Source organism: Phalaenopsis equestris, unplaced genomic scaffold (assembly GCF_001263595.1).
Source record: "Phalaenopsis equestris unplaced genomic scaffold, ASM126359v1 Scaffold000258, whole genome shotgun sequence".
Taxonomy (NCBI): domain Eukaryota; kingdom Viridiplantae; phylum Streptophyta; class Magnoliopsida; order Asparagales; family Orchidaceae; genus Phalaenopsis; species Phalaenopsis equestris.
This window is the reverse complement of record NW_018164700.1, coordinates 1,089,981-1,109,002: the sequence shown is the minus strand read 5'-3', so window position 1 is coordinate 1,109,002 and position 19,022 is coordinate 1,089,981. Positions and strand designations below refer to the sequence as shown.

General features: G+C 36.4%; 2 protein-coding genes across 2 annotated transcripts in view; one reads left to right on the top strand and one right to left on the bottom strand.

Moving 5' to 3' along the window:
- The first annotated feature begins 5,805 nt into the window (after positions 1-5,805).
- LOC110024521 (OBERON-like protein) lies at positions 5,806-10,018 on the top strand. Its single transcript, XM_020724537.1, has 4 exons — positions 5,806-5,937; positions 6,101-6,192; positions 6,345-7,528; positions 9,098-10,018. Exons 3-4 carry the CDS (start codon positions 6,379-6,381, stop codon positions 9,763-9,765), a joined length of 1,818 nt encoding a protein of 605 aa, XP_020580196.1. The 5' UTR covers positions 5,806-5,937; positions 6,101-6,192; positions 6,345-6,378; the 3' UTR covers positions 9,766-10,018.
- An 8,771-nt stretch (positions 10,019-18,789) lies between these two features.
- Positions 18,790-19,022, bottom strand: part of LOC110024575 (F-box protein SNE-like) — a 476-nt gene continuing 243 nt past the window's right edge. Inside the window, 1 exon segment of the mRNA XM_020724621.1 lies at positions 18,790-19,022. This exon segment is cut by the window's right edge and continues 72 nt beyond it. Coding sequence (XP_020580280.1) covers positions 18,802-19,022 — 221 coding nt within the window. The 3' untranslated portion in view covers positions 18,790-18,801.

The following is a 19,022-nucleotide window of genomic DNA, read 5'->3' as shown; positions in this document are numbered from 1 at the left end:
TTGTTAAAAGGACTCTTTGTTCGTGAACAGCTCATGTTCGGCTCGTTAAACAAACGAGTCGAACACGAACATACTTTTTGAGCTCGAAATATAAACGTGCCTGGCTCAGCTCGTGCTCGGCTCTCGGCGAAAAAGTTTTTCTTGAAAGAAAAGAGGCTTGTTGATTGGAATTTTCAGCCTTCCAGAATTATATGATGGGCAATCCACAGGTAAGTGTCCGGTTGATGGGTAACCTACGGATGAACACATATAAATTAAGTGACACGTAAACATGTAAGAATTAAGTAAACCTCTAAAAATATAAAAAGTGTATGATATGTATGTAAATATAAAAATGCATTCGAGTTGAGTGTTATGTATGTAAATCTCACCTCTTTTGAGATGGCTTGCAGAAAGCTGTTTGGTCTAGAGGTCGACGGTCAATGAGGCATTGTATTCTGCTCTCATAGAGAACGTAAAGGAGGGAATGATAGAAACAACTCCCGATCATAAGAGCGTAAGCTTCAATGCAGCGAAGATTTTAAGGCGGAGGTGTTTGAAGATCATAAGCAAAGGAAGATAATGGCGATGATGCAATCAAAATTCTTTTTGAAAAAAAAAATAATTTAAAGTGAGTCCCACCGAAATACATTCTGACCGTATATTGTCGTGATCTACGGTCAGGATCTGACACCGCATGCATCTCTGTATGCAGTGTATGTATGCAATAATTTTTCGAGGAGAAAGGGTAATTCGAAAAAGTAGGAAAGGTGAGTGCAGAAGGAAACTAACGGTAGTTTCAACTAATTCCAAGTTAAGATTTTGAAGCTGACGTTGGCAATCAAATATTTTAGGAGACCGTAGTTACTAATTGTTCTTTTAGTTGGGACTTCTGGAGACAGGTGGTGATGGCAGCTGCAGAGGGGATGTTAGTGTCAAGCAAGGATAGAGAAAAGGAACTCAGCCTTGACACCAACAAGCTTAGCTATGAGGTATTCTAGATTCTTGGGAGCAAGTTTCTATTCGGATACGTTGAAGCTCACCAGTTATGTGTTCCGAAATTTCCGCCAAGAAATCCATCAGAGCGCCAGTTCCTCTTGCATTTTTTGAGCAGTGTTTCTCTTAAGAAATTTTGTTTATCGGCGTTGCTCTTCTTTTTATTGACGACACGATTTACACTCGTCGTATTTTTTAGAATTTTGAATCTAGATATGCTCAGTAGCCGTGCCCAAAAAAAAGAACACGAGAGACGGACAGTGCCCAAAGAAAAGAACGCGAGAGACGGAGAGAAAGAGTGAGAGAAAGAACAGAAGATAAGGACTTCCCCCGGCGGGGAAATGTGGTGTTTCTGGGTTCATGGACTCATTTTATTCCATAAATTTGGAGGTTAAAATAAGGGGTGCCCCCAAAAGATTCTTTTTTTATGTCATGAAGCCCTCTTGTCTATACAAGATAAGAGGGGCAAAAAGTATACAAAAATTACATACTTGGTTAAACATTGAAGAGAGAAGCAACTGACATTTCAGTCCTTTTTATTTTGATTGTTGGATCATCTCGATATCGATGCAGACCTTCATATCCATGTTTTTTTTGTCTTTGTCTTGATGACATTCATTACATAAGAAATTAAGTGGCTTATATGTGAATTTCCTGAACATGATGGTTGCTTCAGCATGACTATCCAGCTGGCTAAAGGAGAAAGCTGGTCGGTTGACTGAAATGAGGTTGCCGAGGGAGAGTTTGGGCGGTCGGCTGAAGTGAAGTGATCGAGGGAGATGACTTGGCCTGTTGATTGAGTGAGGTCTCGGACTACTGAATTTTCTCGAGATCCATACATACTATTTTTAGTTAATCAATATAAATATTATTATATCTACGACAATTTGTTTCTAAGAAATTTGATGCTTTACTACAAAAAGAAATTTGAGCGCACGTTTGAAGTTAGAACATTATCAAGTATTTCAATTGTTTTTCAAAATCAAAGATGATGTACCTTTACGAATTAAGAGAAAATCAGATATGCATATTAAATTTCTGCCACTTAATTTTTATAAATTTGGATATCCAACATCTAAACTCATGACATTTTCATCATGCATTGAGACAGATATTTTCCTTTTAGATATTAAAATAAATACATTTGTATGTGACATAAAAAATTTGAGCGCTATAAGTGTAATAATTAAATTTTTTGTGCTAGATATTGATGCGTGCTAGAAAATTTGCAGCGGTAGAGTAATGGATTATTGTCTTAGCGTTGCATGAGGATTCATCACACACTCAAATAAAAATGAATCAAGCTGTGATAACAATAGAAGTTTTTTTACATGAAATACTTGTAGAGGAGAAAAACAACGGGGTCTGACCCAGTTGTAAAAATCAACTATAAGACGTGAAATACTTGTAAAGGAGAAAAAGCACGGGGTCTGACCCAGTTGTAAAAATATTGCCCCACAGGCGGGAAATGGTTACTAGCTTTCCAAGTTACATTACAGATGTCACTTGTCCCACAAACGGGAAATTGTTACTAGCTTTCAAAGTTACAACGTCGACTGACGATGTCTACTCAGCGATGGTTCACGGAGGTCGGCGGTGATCGACGGTATTCGACGACAATCGATGACGGTCGGTGATGGTCAACGGGAGGTCAACAGTGATCGACGACAATCAACGGTGGTCCACATAGGTTAGCAGTGGCTGACTACGATCAACGGTGGTCGGCGGTGGTCGACAGAGGTCAGCGGTGGTTGTCGACGGTCAGTGGTGGTCGACAGCGATCGACGATGGCGAGGATGATCTTGGACTTGAGCTCATTCTTAAAGCCTCAAGTTCTCTCTTAAGCCCCTCTTCATGTGAGGGGTGAGACTCTATTTACAATGTTTTGAGTGCAATTAATGCAAAAATATGAATCATTTTGATCGGACGGTCCAAAGAGCTTCTCTTGATCAGATAACATTTGATGGACATTTGATGACATTTGATGGACATTTGCCTTAACGATGTCGGAATTTAGCAATCTTGGGCTCGTTGGATTCGTCTTTTCGAGACGCTCGATTCAACTATGAACTCGCTAGATTCGACATCTGTTTGACCTTTCAAATGCATCCAGAAATCCTCTAATAGTGGTTTAATGACTTGATCCGGACTTGATTTGACTCGAATTTGAATAACTTTCATATCACTAGGTCTGTCACATCAAGCCGATCAGTTTTACTATAAGTTTGTTGAAATCAGAGCTCCGAAAACCCTCTAATAGTGGTTTCATGACTTGATTCGGACTTGATTTGACTCGGATTTGAATAACTTTCATATCACTAGGTCTGTCTCATCGAGCCGATCAGTTTTACTATAAGTTTGCTGAAATCAGAGCTCCAGATGACTCTTTATCGAAGTTTGAATGTTTCTTGTTCAAAAAATTACACTGAGATTCGTGCTGGCTGATGGAAATTTGTTGGTGGCGTATCAGATATGTATATTACATAACAATTGGGTGGTATGTATGTAAATGCCCCAAATTAAACTAAATAATGTATAACATAAATGCGTCAGCACGTGTCTCAATAAGATGTAACAGATTAAGGGACAGGAAAATACGGTCAAGGATGACCCCGAGAATGAAGACCAAAGTTCCCATCACCGAAAGGGAAAATGACTTGACTGACCAAGCACAAATTCCTTAAGTCGAGACCAGAGTTAGCTAAATGAATTAGCTCCACTCTCGCTCTAACTTTGCTAAACGCCTCATAAGAGCTTGCGAGACGCTTTATTAGGTCAAAGGTTCTCACCACGATGTAGTCCGCGAACACTTTAAATGACCTTTCGTCATGGGGAGAGCTATCAGTCGGATTACATTGATTCATCATATGCCCGACAACATAGTTTCATTTCAGCGACATGAGCTCAGTCTTATACGGGTCGATAGTTGACTGCTGGACCAAAGCAACCGACCGTTTAACTCAAGCTGACTGAGTGAAGTCCGAACGATCTAAGATCAGTAGGAGGATCATTTCTACACTAAAGGCTAATCAATCAATCAAACTCAATTCCCTCATTGTACTGTGCATTATTGTACACACACACTCTCTCTCTCTCTCTCTATCTCATGTTCTACGCCTTATTCCTGGGTTGTAAAATTTGCGTACGTCAGGGGTACGCATCTCTGCGTACATAATAGGGTACATGAGAGTTATACAGAAATTACAAGGGGGTTATAACATGTTGTACCTCCCGTGTAACTCCCGTGTACTCATGGGTAACTTACAAGTATGCCACTCAAGTGATTATAAATATGTATATGTACTCAGAGATTTTTAATGAAAATTCAATTTATTTACTTGCCTTTTCGATTCTTTTAATCCAATGTGGTGAACATAATTATACCTTATCTGATCTCGCATTCATCAAGTTCTTATTAGTTTCTTTTTGTCAACAGTAAGTATATATAATATCATAATTCACGCGTGTATGTTCTAAAAACTATTAGTATAGTCATCAAATTTCATTGAATTATACAAAATTACATTTGCTAGACTTCATCAAGCTCCTATGTTTCCCATTTCACAAACTCAACATTGAGTTGATCTATTAACATATCCGTTCTCTGATAATATTGCTATGGTTTAATGCACCTTTTTTTAATACTGCTTATTCCATTCCATCGGAGCAAATCATCAATTTTGCATTTTCATCATCATCATCATCCATGAATTAATTATTTGCTTAAAGAACCAGCTGATAATTCTCTAACTTGGCAAAACAGTGAATAATGTCAGATGCAAGTGCTGCTTGAAACTTATAAATTTTAGTTTGATTTAGCAAAGCGGGAACATTAAGGTGTGGGAACTAGGGCTGTCAAAAAAGCTCGTTGTTCGCGAACTACTTGTGTTCGGCTTGATCGTTAAATAACTAGCCAAACACAAACAAGCTTTTAAAGCTCAAATTATAAATGAGTCATACACGAACAACTCTTTGTTTGCTTGTGTTTGGCTCGTTTTAGCTCGAAAAAAATAATATATATAATTATTTATATAATAATATATAACATATATTATTTATATAATAATATATTATATATATTTATATCTAAGTTTAAACCATGATATCTCATGTGATAATGTGGTTAGTCCCTTATTTTGTATATATTTTGTCTATGTTCGAATCTCACACTTTACATCTATTTTTTTCAATTTAATTTTAACGAGTCAATTTCGAGCCGAGCACGTACACGAATATTTGAATTGAGCCGAACACGAACACACTGTTCACGAGCCAATTTCGAACACGAACCGATTTTGAACACAAGTTATTTTTAACGAACCGAACACGAGCCAAGCCTGAAGTCGCTCGAGCTCGGCTCGTTTACAAACCTAAGCACCTATGTCCCGCCTCGCTAATTATATAAGATGTACTTATAAAATGGATAATTACAAATATATATAGGTCAGCTATAAAGTATATATATATATAAAGCATTTGCAACTTGCAAGAGCATATTAAAAATGCCCATTTCTTCTTAACATGAATCTGTTTGGGGACAAAAATGCTTGAAATTGACGGCTGCGGTAAACTGATTTATAACTCTTCCTAAATGAAAAATATTCTATAAAATTTGCCAAAACCAACTTATTCAACAGTCTAATGTAAAAGCTGATTGTCGCACATAAAAAAAAAAAAAAAAAATTGACGTCAGTCTAGCGAATGCATATGCAAAAGTAATCGTACGACTAACGAAGGCGAAGGCGGCAGCAGTTTAACTGGTCAACCTTGTCTGCAACCGGGCACGCCGGTCACTTCTGAGTTCCTTTATCCTCATTTTACGAATCGGGACTTTGAATGGATGTGAGGACTTTTACCGCTCTGCTCCCTTTTGTGGATGGGAGAAAGATCGAGGGGAACAAAAACCCTAGTTCCTTTCTTATGCTCTTCTCAGCTCCCGTCGACTGGATTCCTGCGTAAGCTGTATGATTCTCATCATTTTGATGATTTTGAAGCGTTTCTTTGAAGATTCCTGTTGTTTAATGCTCGTAATTTGTTGTTTGAATGAGTTTTGGTGTCAAAATTTTGATTTTTTTTAGAGAGATGGATTGTGGTCAATTTCACTTGACACAGTGTTTTTTACCAGGTGATGTTATTGGCATGACTCTAGCTGCGTCTTCGGAATCTGGTGGTTTGAAAAAGTTGGAAATTTGATGTTTTTCTCATTGAAAACGAAAGGTTGATCTCATCTCCGTATTCGATTCCAATAGCTTGAAAAACACTTTTTTTTTAAGATTTATGCTGAATTTTTATGGAAACTGTTTTTCCCCTTGATAAAGATGAAGGCTTGGCGAATTAATCCTTGTTCAAAACGTTCTTTCTTGTTGCAGGTTTGCGGCATTATTTTTACGAGAGCTAACTTAAATGGGCACTTCTTCTGGTGCTAATTTTCACCAGCAACAATCCCCAAAAATGCTGCCTCCTCGCCAGCGCCCTAGGTCTTCAGGTTTGCAGACCTCCCTCTCTCTCGCTTCATCTGATGCCAATGGATCCCACGACATTCAAGAGCCATTATCAAACTCCGATCAAGCTAATGACTCACCATCCGACAGTACGAGCTCCAGAGAAACATGGCCCATCGAAACTGGCCGCTCTAATTGTTTGATCATAAAAAGCGCTGATAAGGAAGAAGGGGAGAGCAACTTCCCCGAGCCACAGGTCCTACGCCGAATTTCAACCGTAGATAAGCTTTCGCTTCGTGAAGTCGCTCGCGAGAGACTCGATATCGTTTCGGATAGAATGGCGGCAGCCCCTATTGAGCTTTTGGAAGAACTGAAGGCTGAGCTTAGAGTCATCCTCGAAGGAACCGGAGGAGCTCAGCATAGGGAGGAGTTCTTGCGCCTCCAACAGCTGGTTCAAGCTAGAGATGATCTGACATCCAAAACTCTTGTAAGGGCGCATAGAGTGCAGCTGGAGATTCTAGTTTCGATCAACACTGGAATTCTCGCCTTCCTTCACCCAAATGTCAGTCTTGCGCATAGTCGCCTCATTGAGATCTTCCTATACAAGAGGTGCAGGAACATTGCTTGCCAGAGTGCTCTTCCAGCTGATGATTGCTCCTGCGAGGTCTGCACTAGGAGAAATGGTTTCTGCAATCTTTGCATGTGTGTGGTGTGTAACAAGTTTGACTTTGAGGTCAACACATGCCGTTGGATAGGCTGTGATATCTGCGCGCATTGGACTCATACAGATTGTGCTATGCGTGCTGGTCAGATTGGAATGGGACCTTCTGCTAAGAGTATTATGGGGCACAGTGAGATGCTTTTCAGGTGCCCAGCTTGCAATAAGACTTCTGAGTTGTTAGGTTGGGTGAAGGATGTGTTTCAACACTGTGCCCCTGGGTGGGATCAAGAGGGGCTTTTGCGCGAATTAGAATTTGTTTGTAGAATTTTTCGTCTCTGCGAGGATGTGAAAGGAAGAAAGTTGTATTGGAAGTGCTGTGATCTTATAGAAAAGTTAAAGACTGGAGCTTTAGAATCCACATCATGCAGGATGCTATTGCTGGTTTTTCAAGGTAGGTGTTTTCCTCACTAATATATAATGAGTGAATGATTTCCAAACTAGGAAAATTAAAAAGAAAAAAGTTGATATAATGAAGACTGGGGGATATCACTATAAACCTACTTTAGCTTATTTCCTTATTTAATTGCTTATTCTTTTGCACTTGGTTTCTGCTCCGAGTATTAATTATTATAAATTTTACTCCTTTTTGGTTCATCCCATTTTAGTTTTTATGTTACATGTTCCTGCATCAAGGAATCATTATGTGACCTCTTATTCAAATTCTATCATCTTTATAATTAATATTAGAAAAGCTGATTTTTCTCATACTATGGTTTGTGTTGCTATTTTTTAGGTTGATTTTTATCTAATGCTCTGTTGAGTTAAGCACCGGGAATGCGACAATTTATTTGTTATATGCCTCTTATTCAAGGACAAGATTAAATTCCATTCTTGTTTCGATGATTTTTAGGCGCAAATGTTTGATTTTTTCTGAATCTAAGTTCATTCATTTTTACATTTGTTTATATAACTGCTAAAAATATCATTTTTGGTTATTCTATTTGTATTATTGATGCTATATCCGTATCAGCCATTCAAGAAATTAATGGTGAATTGCTTTGTGCATCCAAGAAAATAATATTACTTATGGTAACTCGTGATCCAAACAGCTGTTAACATCATTGCCAATGTGTTTTACTCTGGTTGGTTTCAATAAAGACTTCCAATATTGCTTATGTGGCTTTTTCGGGGCATTTACATACATAGCACACAATTCTTATGTGTTTGCATACCTCACACCTTTGATATTTACACACATAGCAATCACATCTTTAATATCACATAAAAAATAGCACTATTACTATTTTTTAGAAGTGAATAAACAGTTTCATACGAAATTTAAAACACAAAAGTGTTATGCATGTAAACACGAAAGTTTATGTTTGGGCTCAACCTGTTGCGACTGGTGATGGCAGTCAATGGTGTTAGTGGCGGTGGACTGTGGTGAACAATGATGATGATGAGAAAGGTACTTTTGGGGTATAGCCCATGGCGGTAGTAGGTGCCTGATGGAGGATGGTGGTGGCCGTTAGCAGGTGGTGCAGGTGACATGTTGTATTTTGAAATCTTTGAATTTGGCAAATTTGAAATTGCCAAAACTGAACTAAGGAATGAGTTTTAAATTCCTCAAAATTTTACTTTGTATTTAATTTGCGGCCAACCAAACAGCTAAATTTCCAAAAACCTTACATTTAGAATGCACTCACCTCCAGTTAGCTTCGTTATGAAATGCAAAGGGCAACACAACTTAATATATATCTCCATGCTCTGTAAGGTAGCAGTGATAACATAGAGGTTTTTAAAAACCATGTTATATAATAAGGATTTGCAAGCGCCTATTTATTTGTTAAAGTTGAAAATCCTTGGCTCCTTTCATCGTGTTTCTTAGAATCTGTTCATATGTCAATATTTACGCATCATACTGCTAAACTCTATTTTTTCAAAAGTTATAAGTGATTAACGATATGGAAAAAAAGAAAATTTATTTGTTTGTTCTGAAATATGCATCGTCATCTAACAGAGCTCGAGATAGAATCAACAAAGAACACTGAAAATGAAGACCTTGGCTGCGTGATCTCTCCACAGGAAGCCTGCAACCGGATAGCAGACGTGGTCCAGGAGGCCGTGAGGAAGATGGAGATGGTTGCCGAGGAGAAGCTCCAGATGCTCAAGAGGGCACGACTTGCTGTCGAGTCCTGCGACCGCGAGCTTGAGGACAAAGCCCGGGAGGTCACCGAGCTCAAAATGGAGAGACAGAGGAAGAAACAGCAGGTGGAAGAGCTCGAAAGCATCGTGAGGCTCAAGGAGCTTGAGGCCGACATGTTCCAGGACAAGGCAAATCAAGCCCGGCAGGAGGCCGAGAGACTGCAAAGCATTGCCCTCGCAAAAACAGAGAAAGCGGAACAAGATTATGTGAATATGTATCTCAAGCGACGCCTGGTCGAGGCGGAAGCAGAGAAGCAGTATCTATTCGAGAAGATGAAGCTTCAGGAGAGCCAACGAACCATACACGGAAGCGGTGTTGGCTGCAGCGGCATTGGTGGCAGCGGCGATGCTGGTGCTGGTGCTGGTGTTGGTGCTGGTGTGGGCAACGATCCGTCGCAGACATTGATGTTCAACAAAATCCAGGATTTATTGAAGAATGTGTACAATGTTACTCCAAAAACTGAAGGGCAGCAGCCAAAGTGAGCGTGGCCTTATTAGTTCTATCAACCTGTACTATTAGTGTAGATCTTATTGTTTGGTTGTGTCAGCCTTCTGTGTGGCTTTTGATATCAAATCTTAACTTTATTGTGCTTAATCTTTTTCTTAATGTTATTCTTATTGGTCCACTTAAGCGTTTTGTCTTCATTCTAAAGACCAACTGTAGTTGAAATCCATAAGTGCAGTGGAAATGGTTATAAAGGTTTTGAAGTCATCAGAAGAGAGTTATGTGGCAGAAGTAAGACCAACTGTAGTTGTAATTCATTAGTGCAGTGGAAATGGTTATAAAGGTTTTGAAATCATCAGAAGAGAGTTATGTGGCAGAAGCCAAACTTGATTCTTCTGAATTTACAGATCTATCATCTAAACTTCAATTACATATATGCAGTCTTACATTTGCATAAAAACATGCATTTCATTTTTTAAATGTTGAACTAATGCTATTTTTTTATGCGGTATGAAAGATTTGGGTGGTATAAATGTAAAAAAATAAAATTTTAGTGTTAGATTTGTAAAAACATAAGAAGTGGGTGGTTTGTATGCACTTGTCCCATTTCCTCACAAGTTAAGTCTGTTAACATTTATACTTGGCTTCCCTTTCAGCTGTGGCTCTAATCTGTAATCTTATCTGATTGAATAAGCTGGATGATTCAACATTGTGCCTTGTGCCATAGATTTTACATGTAATTGATACAAGAGATAAATCATCATTTTTTCCTATTTAGTTTTTGATGTTACATTTAAATGTCATTTCATAATCATCATTGCTTTGCATTTAAAGATAGTGGATTTCTTTTGTTGTGAATAATATATTTGGTTTGATATATGAAATAAATTCATGGAATTAAAATTTTTAAGTGGTCTTCTATAGATTGACCAATCATCTTTGTTTTTTCATATTCTTAAAGAGTGCTTAAATTATTGTGTATAATGATGAACTTTGATAAATATTTACTTTCTATGTTACATATTGTAATTAAGAGTGCAATTTTATGATTTAAGCCATATAAATGTTGGAAGCAAAAATGAAAGAATTAGGAGGAGAATGAACTTAAGTTTAATCATTGATATGTCTCACCTAATTTTGGTGCCTTTATATTTAACTTAGTATTCTACATTCCAATAGATATGTCACAAGAATTTTACGTTATCAAGCATGAATTTCGATGCATATTAAATAAGACAATTTTGATATACAAATTCAAGATCATATGTGTTTGGATTTCAATAGCTTCATAGTCAAATTGAACATCTCGACAATATGAATTTAACAACACTAAAAATGATTTTATTCAAAACCCAAATGAACCAAAATCAAGCACTTGAAGTATAATGAGAAGACTTGAAGCATCAAGCATAGGATTAAAATGACCTCGAATGTTTCGTTGTTTTATTTAAATCAAGTTACTTAACGAGGGGAATCTAATGAGTCTATGATCATTCAATTCTAAGGTCATTAATACACTTAAGATGTTAAGAGAATAATTTATAATCAAATGAATTATTACAGGTCGTCTAATGGAGTGTTTTGGAATTTTTGATAAATTTACCAAAGTGTCAATTCCAAAAATCTATAAATATGACTCATTTTGAACATAAAGGACATGTTCTACACTCTTGAGGAAAGTTTGAAGTTAAAAGCCACTAATAAACATCGCCAACAACCACTAGGTTTTGTAGCCCAACTACTATCTTATGACAGTTAATCAAAAAATTAAATTATGTACATAATTTAAATTTTATAATTCATGATTTTGACTTGGCAAATAGTTTTTTCTTTTTTAGAAAATTTTCAAGTCAAAAATTAAATTATGTGTAGTGCTAACAAACTATAATGAACTAAAGAGATTAGATTAATGCTTCATTTGAGAATACTAATCTTCCGTTCGGTTGGAGCGAACGCCGAAGCCTAGAAATTTTTTTCTTTGGTGAAATAGTTGAAGAGGAATGCCTCCTAAAGCTCAATCACAAAAACAACAAAATTTCCTTCTTTCAAATCACAGCTAGTCTCTTCTAGTTCGACGAATGCAACTTTTAAAAGAAATTGGCTGAACGGTGACACTATTTCAAATGAAGCTTAAATCGTGTTGCACGCATAACTCTTCTTGTCCAAATAAAAAATCAAAAACGGTAAGATTATTCCATAGAAGACATCTTGTAACTGTGGAACTGTTCCAAAGATGACATTTTGTAAGAAAGAAAATAAATTTTTTTTTTAGGTGTGATCATATTACATTTGATAGTATGAATTACATTTGTTTGAAAAAATTGTAATATTTTGAATTAATTTTTTTTTCTTTTCTTCTATTGAATAATGTGGATGAAGATTATTGCAGATGCATGTAAGCTGTATATTTGTTGTGCTCATTAGTTCTCTGGTAATGTAGATATCAAACTTTGGGTGTTGGATATGTAAAATACATAAGAATTGTTGGGTATGTATGTAAAAGTCCCTTTTTTTTATTTTGTTTAGGCTGAAACTAGATTAGAGCTGTGCATGGAATGTTTTACTCTAGTGTTCTTTTATTGAGGTTTGTAGTAGGGAAGATGGGTGAAGAGGAAGAGTTGATGGGAAACGTGTGTTTTGTCCAAGTAGTAAATATTGTTGATGGGTAACCTTTGCTGGCTGTATTTATTGTTTAGCTCTCGGACTAATAGTTGAGAGTTTAGGCCGTCGATTAATAATGTTGAATCTTAATCTCTCCATGAATCATAATTAAGAAATAAAGCATAAGACAGATGAAAAAGAGAGGGAGAGAGAGAGATGCAAAGCAATGAATAATAATTAATTGTTGATTAACTATTCTCATAAAATAATTTTCTTATGTATAGAGGAAGGGGTACAACATATGAAATTACATGTTTGTCTTACTTAAATTTGGGCGCTACAAGATACTTTAAGTATTTTACATGTATGTGTCCATGGCACAGCTATCCTTTGACTTGATTAGCTGAAATTAGTGAGCCTTGGTTTGACAATATTTGCTCGTCCAACTACGTTGAACCGAGGTTGTTGGTTAGCCTTTGATGGTTTCGGGCCGGCATGACTCAACTCGAGCGGCTTGGCTTTATCACTTGGTTGTTCTAGTATGAATGTAGACTATTAATCTTTGGATGAGGAGCTCTCGCCAGCAGAACAAGACTAGATTGTCAGATAGATGGTGAATCACCGTAATTCGATAGATAACTCATTTTTTTGATGAGGAACTCCTTTGTGATGCTCGTGGAAAATCTGATAAATAACTCATTATTTGATGAGTGGGTGCTTTGAGATGCTCGCAGATTATGTTATTGTTAATTTTTAGCTCTTTATGAGGAATCTCACGATGGCTGGTGATGTTGAACTCTTCCCTAGATTCGTTTTGTGGAGATAGACAAATTGATGCCCCTAAGTCCTTAGTTCAAGTGTTTTACTCCTAGTTGGCCTCCAACTTTGGGTTTAGGGGTTGCATCAGGTCAAGTGTGTTATTTTATCTTTCGTTAGTGGGCCCTCCCTAGTTGTATTTTTCTATCTTTTAGTTTGTTGGTTCTTCTCGAGATTCGTTCTAGTGCATTCCTGATGTACAAATAAAAAGTTAAACATTAGGTTCTTGTACACGTGTATTTGTAATTAAATTCGCTCATACTTATAGGCGAGAGTTTAGGCTGTCGATTAATAAAATAAACATTTGTATTTCATTTACTCTGCATATTATTAGGATCATTCACATGAAGAATTAGATATGTAATTTGAATCTAATGCTTTTGCTCACAAATTTATGCCTTTATAGCTATCTCTCATGGCCTTTATTATTGTTTGTTTGATCCATGCTAATAACATACAACCCAATTCCTATCTGTTTACCTGAAATTTTACTTTTTTTTTTAATTTTACACCACCTATAATTTTCACATAAAATAAAATATAATATCATTTTAACTTAAAAAAAAAAAGTGAAATAAATACCTAGGAATTGAGCGGCATGCATGCAAATTTTCTTTATTAGTATTATTTTTTTTATGCAACTCTGGAAGCCATGTCCTTTATTTTCCAGTCTTGTTGTCCAGAGTATTGCTTGCAACCAATCAGCTTGTCATCTTATTTTTGCCGGTTATTTTAGGTTATTGGTAGAGCACTGACTTTTAGCCAAAAAAATTGAAATTAAATTTGCTTGTGCGGTGAATTATGTGTTCGTTAAATTTTGTTGAATAATATATATATATGTGCTAGAAAATTTGCGGCGGTAGAGTAACGGACTATCGTCTTAGCGTTGTATAAAAGTTCAGCCCAAACATAGTTGAAAAACAAGCGGTGATGACTCCATAAGTTTTTACGTGGAAAACCCGTAAGAGAAAAACCACGGGACCTGACCCACGGGACCTGACCCACCACGGGACCTGACCCAGTTGCGAAAATCCACTATTGATTGATGATTACAGAAATCTCTTGTCCCACTGGCAGGAAAGGGTAACTATATCTTTCATATTACAATGTAAACTGATGGTGTCTGGTTAGTGGTGATCGATGGTGGTTAGTAGTGGTCAACGACGGTCGGCGGTGGTCGATGACGGCCGTCGGAGGTCAGTGTTGGTCGTCGGCAGTCTGCGGTGGTTGCTGCAGTTGACGACGGAGGTCGGCGGTGGTTGACGACAGTCGGCGGTGATGTTGAGCTCTCCCTCTAAAATTCTGCTCCCCAATGCCTCAGGCTCTCCCTCTAGAATTCTGCTCCCCCTCATGTGAGGGATGGGGGTCTATTTATAGTATTTTGGGTGCAATTAATGCAGGAATATCAATTATTTTGATCGGACGGTCCAAAAAGTTTCCTTCGATCATGCGACGTTTAATTGACATTTGAGTGCTTTAACGATGTCGGAATTGAGTGATCTTGGGCTCGTTGGATTTGTCTTGTCGTGACGCTCGATTCGAATATAAGCTTGCTAGTGTTGATACATGTTTGATTTTCCAAATGTGTCTGGAAATCTTCTAAGAGTGGTTTAATGACTTGATCTCGGCATGATTTAACTCAGATTGGAATGATTTTGATATAATTAGTTCCGTCTCATCGAGTCGATTTGTTTGACTATAAGTTTGCTGAAATCGGAGCACAAGGAAATCGGTATTTGGGCATCTGTCAAATATTAATTTCCTTTATATATATATATATATATAAGTGTATGGAAAACACACTCAAAGAATGAAATATGTTGTTAAGAAGTAACTAGGTTAGAGAGCGAGAGAGAGGGAGAGCAGTAGTAGACAGGAAAAAAGTGAGTCTTAGTAATGATATGAACCCCTATTTATTTATATATCTAAATTCCAATACTTTAAAAGTACAAATTAACCCCCTCGTTAGTAACTTTTTAGGGGGGTTTTTTTGGTTATTAAGAGTTATTTGCATTTAATAAGACTTGGGGTAGATTCGCTCGATGAGGTTTGTTTATCGCCTGACAATTCTTGACTGGGTCGATATATAGTTGAGAGAGTACTCCCCATCGATCGTCTTAAAGGTTGATTATCACCCTACGGGAGTTTCTCCCAATGCCTTCAGCTGATCGTTTGGAAAAGGTGTTACATTCACCAATATTCACCCGAAAACGATCGTCAAAGGCTATGCAACTACACTCGATCGTATCTTTTCTTTTATATTTATTTATTTATTTATTTATTTTTATACTTTCTTTCTGGTAACCCACGGGTGTGTGATGGGACAAGTTAACAAATTGTTGAGAAAATTAGGACGAAGGAAAAACTGTAATCGACACAAATCCAGAAGAACACAGAGATTTAACGAGGTTCGACAAAGATGTCTACATCCTCGGGAGCAGAGCGGGGACCTCCTTTTCAATATTCAGAAAAAAATACAAAATACAAAATTCAACTCTCTCCAAGACCTAGGATTACAAACATGTCTATTTATAATCCTAGAGTAAGCCCTGCAGTACACTTACAATATGTAATTCTCAAATTACCCATGTACCGTATAGCCCCAACCCATATAACGTAACTTCCCAATTTGGATAGATTCTTTCGCTCCGCTCCGCTCCGCTTCGTTCCAGCGTCTGTCCCTATATCGTATATGAGCCATACCATAACAAATCTCCACCTTGGCGAATATCCAACCCCTTAGGAGAAAAGATACCTGGGAGTTACACCTGCATCAATGTGGGTTAGGCCATCATGCTTCTGTTGCGCCATCGCTGATCTCAACCCACTGAATTTCAAGAGACACATCTTTTTAATTCTAAGAGACATCTCTTAATTCCAAGAAACTCCAAATCTTAATATTATGAGTCATACCTAACACAAATAAAGGTGGGATTTTTAGTGGAGTGTGCAGTAATAAGTCCATACTTAAGAGCTCGTTTTGATCGGCCATCAGTAATCATGAGTGCTTTTTCCTAGCTTTCAATTGCTATTAAAAAATGACATCTAGGGCTATAAACAAAATTTTATCATACGCGAATAACTCATATATTATATTTGATTTATTTATCAAATAAGAGTAGCATACAAATAAATATTTTGTGTTAAATTTATAATTTTAATTTAATTTATAAATGAGCAGAACACAAATAAGTTTTTTATTTGATCACGTTCAATTCATTCTTCCTTGAATTAGTTAAATAATAATTAAATATTATAATTATATTATTTTTATATTAAAATTTTAAAGATTGTTTATATTCATTTAATTAAGTAATCGAATGAGCTTAAACACCTCCTAAATTACTTGATTAGTAAATAAATAAGGTTGAATACATTTGCAATTCGCTCATTTATAATCGTAAACCAGATCTTTAATTAAAACTTGAAATTGATTATTACAAAATCTAATATAATTAAAATAAATTAAAATAAAAAATTTAATCTCTTTTTTCTGTATTATATATTAACTTTAAAACAATCTACTTCACTCAAAAGTTTTAATAAAATGTAGGATTTTTGTAATCCTAACACTTAATGGGAGCAAGGGTGAACCTAAATGAGATACACCACGCTTAAAATTCAAATTTTTATTTATATGAGAGAACAATTTAACATTTTGCTTCTCTTAAAATGTCATTTTGTCTTTTGTTGTCCTAGCTGCTCTCACGATGGGTCTTGAGAGACAATTTATCACCTCAAAAAAGAGGTTGGTTCTGCCCGTAGCTGGGACAAAAAAACTAAAGTTACAAGAGAAAAAAATACAGAAGCCTAAACTTCAATTTTTACTCAATTTTCACATTTTAAAAGTTAAAAGAGTGATAACATTGATATGATATCAATGATTTGATTTGTATGAATATAAAAGACAAAATCTACTTGTTAACTATATAAATACACAACAATTGTGTGGTATGTATGCAAATGCCCGAGAAAATTTTCACAAAAAGTCATGTCCAATATATGGATGTAATTCTTTATCAATGTTGTTTCATGTAAAAACGAAGCACAATGGCTTAAAAACTTCTAGTTGGATGCAGCTGTGAAAGCATAAGTTTTGGACATACTTTCTCCCTTTGAGAGGGGTTTAAATGTAAAGATTAATTTTTAAAATTTGATCATGTTATTTTGATTTATTAAATTTCAATCAATTATTATTTAGAGCTGAACATAACTTGAAATAAAAAAAAAAGAAAGAATTTGAACGATTTCAAACACAGAGCCTATTTAGAGCCAACAAAATTTTGAACTGGCTGAACAAGAATAAGCTTTGGGCTCACTGAAGCCCGCCTCGTCCACGCCTCTGGCTACACCTTTTATGTGCATCTTGAGAAAAAAATATTGTATTAGGAGTCCTGATTTAGTTTTGCATCAGGACTCAAATCAGGGTCTGTCACGTGTACAAACAAACCCCCAATTTAATACATGGGTGGGCATGCATGTCACGTGACAGACCCTAATTAGAGTTCTGATGCAAAACTGTATCAAGACTTCTGATTCAATAATTTCTCGCATCTTGGACCATCTATATAGACTTTATTGTATAATTTTTTTTATTTAATTATCTACGCCTACAAAACCTCTATTCCTTATAAATGAGGCGTTCATGCTATTCTCTCTTGCATGCTTGCACGCCTCTCCAAATGCTCTTTCAACACAAAAATAAAGACCGCGGGTTATTTCTGGGTTACTTTGGAATTATTGAAAATAACTCAGAAATAACTCAGGAATAACCTCCGCCGTACGTAGAGCTACGTCAGGAGTCCGCTAAGAAAAATTAGGCCTTAAAAAGATGGTCATTATTGTAAAACAGCGGGAGCATTCACATACATACCACCCATCTCTTATGTAATTACATATGCAACACCCAAAACCAAATCTTTCAGGAAAAATATGAAAGTTTAGGCGTTAGATAAATAAACACAATAGAATAGAGCGGTATGTATGTAAATCCTCCAAAAAGAAAGAAATAAATGTAAATTATCCCAGCCAAGGTATATATGTAAACATCAATGTTTTATCTACCAAGAAAAAGTTAAAACCAAACAAATATATTAAATAAAGGAAAAATCACAAAATATATATTCAATATTTTAAGTTAGAATTTAATCTGATTTTTTTTCATATTCAAAATATTCTTCATTTTATCTTTAAAATTATAAGCTTCTCACTCTTTCATATTTTTTTACCAATGAGATTGAGATTGAAAATTAACAATTTATCATTTTTCCTTATCATTTGATACGAACAAATAAATTGACAAGTGAATTCTATTATGTCGTCAAATGCACGAAAAAATATTACATCAAGAGTCATGATGCAAAATTAAAATTGTATCAGAACTCCAATCACAATGCACTATATGTATGGGTCGGCACAGTCATGCATTAAACTATTTAATTTTTTTATATTCAGTGTAGTGTGACCGTACAGGTGACGTAATATGATTAAAATCTTGATACAGTTTTATATCAAGACTTTTGATATAATACTTTTTCAGCATCAAACCTACGGCATGAGAAATAATATCCAAATTATAAAATTTTGATTAAGGAAAAAAAACAATCATTAGTAATATAGTAAGGAGTTCACCACTTCACCGTTCTTATCGTGCACCATCAGGAGACATCAACCGGGCTTCTCAAAAAAAGCAGCGACGACGGCCCCGGCCGGCCGCTGCCGCCGCCGAGCCGCTCGTAGCAGTCGATAAAGAACAGCGACAAAGATAAAGAAAGGCGCGCTTCAGCCTCAGCCCCCGTGGCTGCAGTATCGCCGGAAACCGCTAGGCGTTCTGCAATGGGGCCCACGCATCGGCAGTATAGACGCCGGGACTCGCCGC

Excerpts from the sequence above, each read along its gene's own strand:
- LOC110024521 (XM_020724537.1), top strand. The coding sequence starts at position 6,379 with ATGGGCACTTCTTCTGGTGCTAATTTTCACCAGCAACAATCCCCAAAA. Across the intron at positions 7,529-9,097 it reads GCTATTGCTGGTTTTTCAAG|AGCTCGAGATAGAATCAACA; the intron begins GTAGGTGTTTTC and ends GTCATCTAACAG.